The sequence below is a fragment of the Danaus plexippus genome (genome assembly GCF_018135715.1).
Source record: "Danaus plexippus chromosome 29 unlocalized genomic scaffold, MEX_DaPlex mxdp_36, whole genome shotgun sequence".
Taxonomy (NCBI): Eukaryota; Metazoa; Arthropoda; class Insecta; order Lepidoptera; family Nymphalidae; genus Danaus; species Danaus plexippus.
In genome coordinates this window covers 1,571,622-1,584,544 of record NW_026869857.1, presented here as the reverse complement: position 1 = coordinate 1,584,544, position 12,923 = coordinate 1,571,622, and the positions used below count along the sequence as shown (strand labels likewise).

At 38.9% G+C, this 12,923-nt stretch overlaps 1 protein-coding gene across 1 annotated transcript; it reads right to left on the bottom strand.

Annotated features, from left to right (window-relative positions):
- Nucleotides 1-4,292: 4,292 nt before the first annotated feature.
- Nucleotides 4,293-12,254, bottom strand: LOC116777028 (myrosinase 1-like). The gene is made up of 11 exons (XM_061529090.1): nt 12,113-12,254; nt 9,708-9,808; nt 9,496-9,643; nt 9,126-9,292; nt 5,706-5,966; nt 5,484-5,572; nt 5,257-5,404; nt 4,965-5,125; nt 4,679-4,831; nt 4,513-4,604; nt 4,293-4,436 (listed from the first exon to the last, which is right to left on the bottom strand). The coding sequence occupies exons 1-11, from the start codon at nt 12,139-12,141 to the stop codon at nt 4,334-4,336; spliced, it is 1,452 nt and encodes a 483-aa protein (XP_061385074.1). The 5' UTR covers nt 12,142-12,254; the 3' UTR covers nt 4,293-4,333.
- Between the last annotated feature and the right edge of the window lie 669 nt (nt 12,255-12,923).

Here is a 12,923-nt window from a genome sequence, read left to right as displayed (position 1 = left end):
TGATTCAACGAGGAATACTACTACTTTGTAAGTAATATTTTGTCTTTTGTACAATGTTCTAGCCATTAGAATTTCACTGAATGAATTAATGACTGTCAATTAGTAAAATGTGCTAAAGTGGAGATACCTTGAAACCTTATCCATATATATGTCATTGTGATAAAGAAATAGAATTTTTTATTAAAATTTCTGAAACTTACTAAGATAAAATCTAGCCAGCCATTATACGTTATTCAAATATCTCAATAAAAATGCACACTGAGTCTGCAACAGTGTGACCCGGTCACGTAACTTAAAGACTAGCACAACCACCTGTAGACGTCGCGATCAAAGAAACCTCACTTTCAGAAGTGACAGACATAGTTCGCGCATTAAAACAAAAAATCATCAGGGCCTAATCGGATTACAAACAAGGCCCCGAAACTCGTTCAAATGGAGTGGATGGATTAATGGAAGGAGGCTATAGTAATAGGTATTCCAAAACCGGGTAAACCAAAAACTGTGCCGAGCAGCTACCAATCCATTAGTCTGCTCAACACTCTCGGAAAGATCTATGAAAGGGTGGTCTTAAATCGGCTAAAGCAGGAAGTAGGAAAATCTAAACTCCTCTCAAATTACCAGTTTGGCTTCAGGGCCAAGCACTCTAACGTTTCAAGGAGCACATCACCAAGGGTCTTCTAAGCAGATGCATCCATAAGACGGCTGCAATCTTTTTCGACGAAGCGAAAGCATTTGCCAAAGTCTGGCACAACGGCTTGTTTTACAAGCTGTTTAAACTAGAAATGCCAAACGGGCTCTTACATATCATTCGAGTCTACTTGTCGAATCGCTCTTTCCGCCATCGAGTGGCGGGCACCTCGTACAAGTCCCTTGAATAGAACATCTCTCATTTCCAAAGAGATGGTCAACACCTTAGGGAAATGGTTTCGCCGATGGAGAATCGAGATGAACCCCGATAAAAGTACTGCAGTCATCTTTAGCAGAAAAGTCCGAATAGACGTCCCGTCCCAAAAAATTAGGCAAGAGGCGTCCACTTAGACCCTAACGACAAAATAACAACCGACAATACGGATACGAATACCCTCATCACACAAAATTATTACACCAACACACACCGCCTTTGCCGGCGATGACGAGGTCACATAGGTTGGTAATAATTTAACAATTTCCAAAGGAAGCTTAAAGCTAACCAGCAAATGGGGATTCGATGGTTCTTCTACACGAGCAACTACAAGCAAAGGAGTGAACTGGCTGGATTCGATGACTCTTCTGTGTTCATGACGAGCCTCGTTCCTCTGAAGCTCTAGCTCCTCTATCGGTCTCTAGACCGATAATGTTGTTATTTGGAACAATCCTAAGCCATCTTCAACGTTTTATTGCAGACCTATCAAATTTCAGTTTGCTAAGGAAACTGTTGACTTTGTTAAGCAAGAGCAAGCTGTAATGGAGGAAAAAATACAAAATTTGACTGTTTCAAGTTGCGGAAACTTGGAAGTTAGTCATGAGTTGCACCTGACAATGATTGACGGAAAAGTCACTGCAATAATTACAGATATTCCAACTGCAGCTACGTGCAACGTTTGTCTTGCAAAACCTAGTGAGATGAACAATCTTCAACAAATGTTTTCAAGACCTGTACGGGAAGATGTATATCGATATGGACTATCAACACTCCATATGTGGATTCGAAGCTCGGAATGTCCTTTACACAATTCGTATAATTTGGATTTTGAAATGTGGACAACTTAAGAAGTTTTGAAAGCACATGGTGCAATCAGAGTTCAAAGAACAGATGGGACTTTTGATTGATGTTGTGAAGCAGGGCTTTGGAACTACTAATGATGGAAATACGGTCAGAAGATTTTTCCGGGAATACGAAAAGACAGCTCAAATAACAAAGATCGATACTGATTTAATCAAACACCTCGCAGTTGTATTGCAAGTGTTATCTTGTGGGAAGGCTGTCAATATCGATGGATTCCGTGAATACTGCAAAGAACACATCTCAGATATCAAAAATAAGCGCTCGTCGAAGTCCGCAGTGTGTGAACACACAATGGACAAACCAGGCCACTACATTCGGTTTGATAAACCACAAATCCTCGCTCGGGAAGACTAGTATATACCGAGGTTAATAAGTAAGGCTATTGAAATTTAAAAACATCCCAATTTCAATAGAGAAGATGGCTGGAATCTATCCAACACCTGGGACCCCCTCCTCAAAAATATAAAACCCCATGTCCGTGACCACACCGCAGGACCTCGCGACACCGTAAGCGCATTCTGCCGGTATCCAGAGCGGTACGCCAGAAAATTAAGAAATCGATGGCGGTAGATGATAAATAACAGGACCAACTGACAGACATACACATCTCGTCTGCCCGTGATCACGATTGCTGCAAAGTAACCGAAACGTCGGGATTATGTAGTTTTAACATAATAAAATCCGCGTAGTTTATCCGGAAATATATTAGTTTCATTTAAATCATTACCCCTGGTATAACATGCCTTCCAGCATACACAAGATGTTGCATCTGCTGACACATGCAAGCAATTCTCTTGTCTTCCTATCGGAATTATGTCAGAAGGAGCAGGTGAAGCAAAAAATAAGGACTTCAGATATACCAGAGAGCGCCACACGAGGAAAACAGAAAGATTGTAAAATAATGTAGATATTATACACAATTCTTTGATCTCTTCAGATCCTTATATATCTCATCTGAAACCTAAACACACCAATAGTAAATCATTAAGTTTGTTTCCAGTAATTAATAACAGAAGAAATAATAGAAGCGGAAGAAGAAGAAATAGAAGTTGATGAAGAAGCTCCAGGAAATGTGCCAGGTGCTTTAGAATGATTTTTATATATAGTGGCTGTTTTAATTTGTGGTTTTTAATTTAATTTAGTTATTGTACGATTTTTATAGAAGATTTTTATGTATAATTAAAAAAATATATTATTCTATTCTATAATAATTCCTATTTTTAAAAATGTATTTAATGTAATTTAAGAAAAAACAACCAAAAAAACAAATTTAAGATTTTCTCCATACATTTTTTTCAATATTCTTTTTCCGCTAAAAAAACATTTTGATATAAACTGCTAGAACAAATGTTGATAAGTGTTAATTAATCTGTTCGTATAATTTTTTTTCAGCTTCAAATACTGACTTTGGGTTATAGTTCCACCATATTGAAAGTTCGGACCACTTTGGACCAATTCGGACTAATTCGGACTCTGCCGTTAGGGGGTCGTCATGAAGTCCCACCACCCGATGCCAACCCCCCCTTTAATAACATCCTAAACCGAGGTCCGGCCTCTTAGAGGCACCCTTGGGACGGTCGTACCTCGTATAGGTGCAGAAACTCGCGTTCAAGATGATGGCCTCCGATGGCCACCCCGAGGACGGCATGCTACAGCGCCAGTCGCCTTCACAGGTTATTAGACAATATTTAAATCGCGATAAACCGTTTGCCGCTGGAGGACAGACATGAAACACCAAAAGAACACCCAGTCATCTTCACTACAAACATACGTTTCAGCATTTTTCTTTATTTAGGGATCATATTTTTTATGATCATAATAGTAACATCATCATAATATTCGCTGGGTGCCCTCGTGCAAGAGTTCGCGGATATAGAGAAGAGCGCAAACTCTCAGTTCAAGGAAGATCAAAATAGAAGGCAAGCGTCATCTAGCAAACTTAAGGAACACGAGGATAAGGACGAGGACGAGACGGAACCGACGGGCAAGAAGGCGAACATGCTGAAGGCGAGGCTCCTTCTCCTAAGAAGAACGCCAAGAACCGCCCGATCACCGTCCGCCTCAGCCTCTGTTGCAAATAGTGCGGTAATTGAACCTAGGTTAGCGTTATATCGCCTCGCGAGTTTGAGGAGTGGACATGTGGCCATACGGCGCAAGACTATGAACACTGAAAATCTAATATAGTTTCTTCAATGTACATCTAAGCTTAAGGACGGCAATAATATTTATATAGGAGCCAAGACAGTTGTCGTCTTGCCTCTGTTAGGCTCGGTGTACACGCTAGTATACTAAACAGATTGCTGTCAAAGTGTCTTTCAATAATTCAATATAATAAATATATATAACAAAAGCGATATAACGTATAATGTAATATGTTTCTGTATGGAACGGTCGGACATGCAACAACCTAAAAAGTCAAGTCGATTGGTCCATCAGGAGTAGGAATAATTGTTGGGGGGGGACCAAGTTACGTTCCGATTTTGCAAATAAAATTAATTTTATTATTTATCAAATAAATAACATCTCACAGTTGTAAGTTCAGTTCCAAGTTCAGTCATATAAATCAAATTATTTCGCTTTCACAATCTCTTTGTAAAACTGTGCGGAGGCTCTCGGGCGCCGGACGCGGGCTGGGTCGTTGAAGTCCACTTCGTACAAACCGAATTTGGAACTGAAACGATAATTATTAATCATCAGATTACGAACAGAAGAAAATCCGAAAACATTTTAAGTCGATGTTTCTTTACCTATAGCCACCGCTCCATTCAAAGTTGTCTAACATGGACCAAGCAGTGTACGCCACGACATTGGCCTTATCTTCTTGAATCGCGAGGAGAACCTGGTGGAAGATAGTAGTTAAAATAATGACATAGTTCTTTAATTCATGCGTCTTGAATTTTTTATATTAATTACCTGTTCCAAATGCTCCTTATGATAATCTATACGAACTTGATCCTCTAAATCCTCGCCGGTGGTTAAGAAACCGTTCTCTGTTATAAAGATTTCCACGTTTCCGTACTGTTTCTTCAACCAAGATATGAGCTTCCGGAAACCTTCCGGGTATACCTGGAACAGGAGTTAGTAACTTCTTTGTTGTTTTTGTCACAACCTGGCTCGCGTGTGATATGCGAACAGTCTCCAAAGACAATGTTCAAGCTTTATGAGGCTTAAAACTGTATAAATTAGCAGCCAAACTCACATACAACCAGCTGGTGCTAGCCTGCGGCCATTCTGGTCGGACTGATAGTATTACATCAATGTCTGGTCCACCGGAGAGAGGCCAAGGACCAACAACTTCTCCTCGGGCACGGCGAGCAGTTCGTGAGGTATAGTAGTTCAAGCCGAAGAAATCATATGTGCCTTTGAAAAATTTCACAAAATAAAACCTTGAAATCGAAACCTTTTCCTATTGATATGGCTTTCTTAATAATTTTAGCTTTGTTACTATTATTAACAATGTAATGAATAGACTGTTTAGGTTTTATTCTCACCTCTTACTAATTTTTTTTCTTCTTTCGTAAATTCTGGCAATCTGGATTTGGAGAAACCCTGTTGCTTACTCTTTTCCGCTATGAGTCTTTCTATTTGCTCAGGCCAGCCGCCTTTCTTAGAGTAGATTGGGTGTGAGTACAATCCTCCCTGAATTGTACGAAATTAAATGAATCAAAAGTATTTAGTGACAATATTATTTTTGGACAGTTGAAGTATTTTTATTCACCATTAACTGTAGAGCCAGTTCAGCCGCCTCCCCTTCATTTTCATCAGTACCCTCAAACCATATGATTTGATTGGTGATAGACACTTTGCCTTTAAAATGTAATGTAACACATTAGTGAACTCGTATGTATGCAGAATTAATTCAGTAGAAGCTAAAGGTTACATTTATTGTTGACAAATCAACAACCTAAAGTATTGTTCATAAATTCATATATTTTTTTACCTTTATATTTTCGTCTAAACTCCTTGTCGTATATCCGCCAGGCTTTAGCGTGTGCCAACATTGTGTTCTTGCTGCATATGTAATTGCCAATTCCACTGCTAACTATTCCAGGAGCGTGAATTCCAAAAGTGTAAGCAATGTCGCAAAACGTCATGGGTTCATTAAGAGTGATCCAAGTCTTGACCCGGTCGGCGTACAGACTGAACACAACACGAGCGTAGTCCGCAAACCAATCCGATATTAAAGGATTGGTCCAGCCGCCTGTGAATTATAACTTGGGCTAACAAATATTTCATAATAGCCCTACAAGCCTGAACATAATGCACTGAAACATGGAGAAAACTCGGGATTTAATGTGATTGACGTTACATTTGAAGGATTCCTTTAAAGTTCCTGATTTTTAAAATAAGAATTCCTTATTTTTCCATCAAAGTGGTTTGGCGTTCGACGGTTCTGTTTTAGTGTGCCGATGAAGAAATCGTTTGCGAAGAACGTGTTGTTATTGAAAAGCATTCATCACTTTCTAAATTATTATCGTGGTTTTGACGGCAGATGATGCTGTCTGAGTTAATGAAGTCCCTAGTAGATACATTAATCACATGTCACAAGTCGTGATCACAGGAACAGCTAAAATGTCTTTTTAATGTGGGTAGAGTTGTTCACGTGAAGAATGATATGTAATGTGAGTGTTATTTTGTATTTCAAATATTTTCTTAAAAAATACTTTAGTTATAAACCCGCTCGTTTAGTTCTGTACATGACGAACGACTTGTTTCTCATTTGACGGAATCTGTATAAGGCGCTATAGACGGATCATGAGAGATGAACTCTTTGAGCTCATACATTGAACATTGGTAAAATAAGTGGACGACAAGAGACGAAACCTCTTAGCATTCAATGGATTCACCGTGCGGGTGCCGGGTCCATTGCGTTGCAGGGAGTGGAGCTTCAACAGTGCCTGGGACTTGCGACCCAGGTGTAGGTTTAAGGGGCCCCTAACTAACGCGCGTTAAACGCTCACCTCCACTGTCTAAGCTCCTCTCCCTACCTAACCATATTTGAAAAGAACCTACTAGGGCTGCCTTCGAAGTACGTTCCAAGAACGAATTGATGTGAGTTCTGGACAGGCCCAAGCCTTTTAGTAGGTTGTAGAGAGATTTAGCCGTTATACCTCTCGCGCCCACTTCTACCGCATATAAATCCACGACGAACCTATTTCGAGTGAGTTCGTTTGTTAGCTCGTAATATTTGTTGACCTTGATGGTATGGTCTTTGGGGATGTTGGTTTCCCAAGGAACCGTAAGCTCTATCATCACAACGCGCTTTAAGATTCGCGAATACATAAATATGTCTGGTCTGGAGGTCGATGCACAAATATCCTCGGGGATTTTGTATTGTTTTTCACACGTATCCATCATTATAGTCCAATCCGTAGCCGCTTTAAGGATGGAGTAAGGCTTGACATTTGTTTTTATAGCCCTAGTGCCCTCTCTCACAAAACCTACTGATCGCTCGTTTGTGGTTATTTCCTTTTGCGCTCTGGCTACCGAAAGACTAACCGCTTCACGTATGATTTCCAGAACCCTATCATGACGACGCGAGTACTAACCGCTATCGAGGAGTACCCTACATCCCACTAACAAGTGCCTAGCAGTTCCAACTGCCTTCCCACAGATATAGCAAGTCTTTTCGGTACCTTTACCCCATCTTACTAAATTACTCTGATCTGGGAGAGTCATCTGGAACGCATTGAGATAGAATTTTAGCAATCCTGCGACCAATCATCCATTAAGGTGCACCATTTTAGTGCTAATGGGGTGCAAAAATCTCCTATGTCTAACCACTCGTTCTGCATTTCTAAACTTATTGCATGGATCTTATATTTATCATTCTCGTCTTGCCGAATAAAAGACTTCAATATATCCGTATCTTGGACCTTCCTACTTGATCCTAATCCTACTCTGTTACTTTGCGCTCCTAACATAAACTGCTTGTGGAATTGAAGCCTTGACTCTAACTCTGGGGCATCTTTGTCTTTTGGAAGCGATGTAGAGACGTCATCCTGGGATTTCCCCAGGATGTATCTCTTGGAACTCTCAGGTGTTTATAGAGCTCCTCTGGCCTTTTTAGACTCAAATCCCTAAATAAAGCCGATGAATCAGCCGTTAGCGCGAGCCCGATCCACAACTTCAACATCTTTATGACGCCTGCATCTAACTTTGACAAAAGGGTTTAATTAAAATCATAAACGAGGAAAGGCCAATTTAAACGTGAAGTTAGATAATTATCGTAGATCCAAGCTTTTTTAACATTACTGATCTGTTGGCTATTAACCTGTTGAGATCGTTTAAAACGCTATCTACTATACCTTCTAAAGATGGAGTACGACCTATATTATCAATCTTCCGACCGAGAAATTTAAATGGTGCATTTTCTGTAACCGTAGAAATGCATTGACCGCCTAACGATAATCCCGGATCGTATGAGGTGTATCTTGTACTCCGCCTACCGAGACACAGACAGTGACATTTACTTGGTTTTGTCCTCAATCCATCGGTCCACTCACAGAATCTATCCACTTCATCTAATAGTACTTGACAGTGTTTGGGGTTACGTGTCAGTATTGCGAGATCGTCAGCGAAGGCTAAAATGGATTCTGTGTATTTATTATTAAACTTGAACCGATACCCCCATTTTTTCTCGTTGCTGGTTATTTTATCTACTAAGATGTTAATTACAATATTAAATACAATTGGAGACAAACAGCAACCTTGAAATAGTCCTACATTGTAACTAAAAGTTTTTGAATGGCCTTCTTTAGTTGTTATAGAAAACTTTAATTTTGAGTAATACGACGCGATCATATCAGTAATTAGGGGCGGAAAGTTGTACTATCTCAGCGCGAATAGCATCAATTCGTGTTGTATCGACCCGAACGCGTTCTCTAAGTCTATCCAACACACTGTAATTTGCCTCTCGCTTTTCCTAGCATCTTTTAAACTCTCCGACAGCAAAGTGTTGTGTTCTAGGCATCCAGAAATTCCGGGTAAAAACCCTTTCTGGTGATTTGGCCTAAAATACCTGTTGCTGAGCATGAATCGCGTCATTCTCGTTTGTAGAACTGAGAAAAAGATTTTGGATATAGTATTTGTTACGGCTATCGGTCTAGTATCTTTCGGATCTGTGACTCGATCTTTTTTGGGAATGAGGACAAAAATTGCTTTCCCGAAGCTCTCCGGGTTTTGCTGATATGAGATGTTTACGAACCGATGGACATTTTTTAAAGACAATATATGGGATACCATCGGGTTTTAGTATAAAAACCTTTTCGTTTTATTATGTATTCTATTTTAAATAGTATAAAAGCAATGCATTTGTATTGAATACTTTTAACAACAGTTGCACATCTTCGAAACTCACCAAGATCTTGTAAATTTTGTGGCAGATCCCAGTGATATATTGTTACGACAGGCTCAATTCCTCTCTCCAATAGAGCATCGATAAAATTGGAGTAAAATTTTACTCCGTCTTCGCTTGTCTTATTTGTAAAACCATATGGCAAAATTCTTGGCCAGGAGAGAGAAAATCTGATATAAAACATATATCAATTTAATATCAGCATTGAAAATTAAACATAGTTTTTAATAAATATTTCACTATTATTAATATTATACACACAAAGAAAAGGAATCGTGCAGTAATTTGTATCAGTGAATTAAATGAAGAATATCAATTCTAATTTCATTGCAACCAACAAATAAGTAGTGGAACACCAGAATCAATTTATTACCTGTAGAAATCTAATCCCAACTCCGAAGCTATTTCCACGTCTCTCATCCATTGGTTGTAGCTGTCACAGGCGACGTCCCCGTTGGATCTATCTGCTATAATCTCTGGTCTAGTGTGCACGAACGTGTCCCAGATACTTGCGGATTTGTCTGTCAATGAAATGCTTATTAGAGTTATTTAAATTCAATATTAAAAACCCGAACATAAACGTACCGCTGACGTTCCAGGCGCCCTCGACCTGGTAAGCAGCTGTGGCCGCACCAAATTTGAACCCGGGTGGAAATTTTCTACAAAATCCAACTCCTAACAGTGCACTGTAAATATATTGTATATACACGTTACTACTCCTCATCTCACTAATGACATTCTTTTGTATCAACTGTATACTGTCATCATTAATTCTCATGACTTAATAGTCGTGACGCTAAGTGGCAAGTGATTGTGATCTTAAGCGCTTAGTATTAAAAACGAATACAGGATATCAGACTGACAATACTCAAAAAAGAAGAATAAAAAAATGTTTCAAATGGACGTATTTATAGTGATGTCACTTTCATCTCGCCTGTCCGTGATCACGGTTGCTGCAAAGTAACCTTAACGTTTGGACCATGTAGGATTTAAAAATAACAAAACACGCATAGTAATGAATACTCGCTAAACTCTTAGATCTCATTCTCTCTGAATATTTTTGCGTACAGCAATTTCAATTCAATTTTATCACTATAATCCTTAAGATATGAATCAATATTGAAACTATCGGTTATACGTGGGTAACACTGAAAATGTTTGGAACGGGCCAGTTAGAAACTTAGTTTATTATTTTTTTTTATTTCAATTGTAGAACTCTTTTCTAATCAAATTTAGTATATTGCATTCATTTGTCATTTGTTTTTGTGAATTGGCGGCAAAATTAAAACTCTCGTTACACGTGAGAATGTACCTAACGCGAGAAAATTTTCGGTCAATGATTTAGTATGACCTTCCTTGTGACCTTACTCAACAACAAACCTATGATAGGCTGAGATTAGCATTTCTTAAGGAAGCTCCATCTCGTGCCTCAATTTACAATTGGTTTAATGAGTTGAAGCGTGAACGTAGCAATCTCAAGGCGCATTTTCATTGGTCGATAAGTCGGTAGTTAGCCCGATTGCGGGGAGTACCCGCATGCGAGCTAACAACCAATGAAATCCACTGGTCGATAACTCGGTCGATTAAACGTGTGCGGGTGATATCCGCATTCCGGAATAACGGAATTCGCATGCGTTATAGAAATCACCCGCACCCCGTATACGGGCTCTGACGACCAGTGAAAACGATAAACTCTTTGCGGGCCCTATGGCATGCGTTACAGAAATCTCCCGCACCCCGAATGCGGGCCTTATCGACCAATGAAAATGCACCCTCAATGTTGATCCGCGTGAGGGACGTACTGTAACAGCGATCACTGAAGATAACATCAGTGTTGTGCGACGCATGATAGACGAAGATAAGAGAGTAACTTATCAGCAGATACGGGCAAGCCTCGGCATTGATATGAGTCAAGTTCAAAAACGTCTAGGCGGTATTATTACACAAACGTTCAGGCGTCAGGAAGCTTTGCACCAGATGGATTCCCCATACTTTAACCGACTGCCAGAAACACCTTCGCATGGATAGGTGTCGCCTAATGTTAGATAAATTCAACGGCGGTGACTCAAATGCTGTATTTGAAATCGTAACAGATTTTGAAAGCTGGATACATTGCTACGAACCCGAAACCAAAAGACAATCAGCTCAATGGGTGTTTCCTTTCGAGAATCGGCCAACTAAGGTGAAGACAGGAAAAAGTCAAGGAAAAAAGATGTTTGCCTCATTATTGGGTCGGAAAAGCTATTCCGCGACAATTATACTAGAAGATGGAAGGACAGTTACTGCAGACTGGTATGTCAATCGCCGTTTGCCTGTTGTCTTTGAAATAATCGACGGCAACGCTCTCTGAGCAGCATCCTCTTTCACCACGAAAATGCTTTAGCGCACTCCACAAAACGGACTGTTAAATATTTGACTATGGCAGGTGTCGAGTCATCCGCCATACAGCTTAGATCTGTCGCCCTGAGGCTTTGATTTATTCCCAAGAATTAAAAATAAAATAATTAAAATTCGAGGTATTCGCTTTATGAACCCTGAAGATGCGGTAAAAAAGTATGAAAATGCCATAGAAGAGATCCCTAAGGAAGAATGGGCCCAGTGCTTATCACACAGGTTCCACCGAATGCGACGATGTGTAGAGGAATGGAGATTACTTAGAAAAACAATAAAGTATTGGCAACTTTTCTACATTAAGACGTCTTTCATTTTCTAAACATGTTCAGTGTTACCTAGGTATCAAGAAGAGCATTAAGATTTCTGCGCACGGATCGAGTCCACATAGTTATATTAATAGAACGTCTTTAGTACGCGTAGTTTAAGCAACGAGAGCTAAACTAACAACTGTACTTCAAAAAACATTGATTATAAAGAACTATTAACATTAAAATAAATGAAATATTCTTAAAAAAATGATAAAAATTTGAATGTATTTTTTAAATTTCCTCAACAAAACACACGTCGCATTAAACAGATGATATTAAATCACTCACCTTAGAAGAAGTGTCGTTAACAAATTCATTTTGGACAGTGAAAAGTGTGTGTTGTGGGAACGTATTTATTGCTAGCGAAGATGATAAAATAAGGCTGACTGCTGATTAATATTAATAAGATCTTATATGCACTTTATTAATATTATTAAAACAGCTTTTTTTCTGTACTAGGAGAGAATCGGTTGTAACTTTGTAAATATTTTTTATAACAACTGAAACGAAGACATCAGCGAGAAAAATTATTACTCTGAGGTTTTGTAAGAATCATTGATATTAAAACTAAAAATTTCAGCACTTTTTTTGACAATAAAATATTAATTGTTTGAATATAAAAATAAACGTCTACGTCTAGTCACTTGTTATATATAGACATTTTATTTAATGTTATTGTTAATGAGAGTCTAACAATTAGTTTTATTTAATATGTACACACGTGGTAATATTTTATTTACAGTTCACTGACAGTATTGCAAAGATCCATAAAATAGAGGTTGCTTATACTGTTAAGGCCTTTCAGTTATTTTGCTGAAAATTATATCAAAAAATAAATTTCCAAAGTTCAATTCAACAGATCATCATCATCGTCATCTGTCATAATATGAATGATAGGTAAAATGTCGCACTACCAATATTTTTTTTATTGGAGAAGCCGAATCTTACTTCTCTTGAACCCAAGGGGGAAGTTGGAGAGGTATGGAAAGGTCTTTAGGATAAGCCTATGACGACCGAGTTAGTTTCATAAGGTATCCTTTTTGTGTTAGCGGAGTAACAGGTCGTTATGGCATTCGTTCGTGACCCTATAGCGCATTTT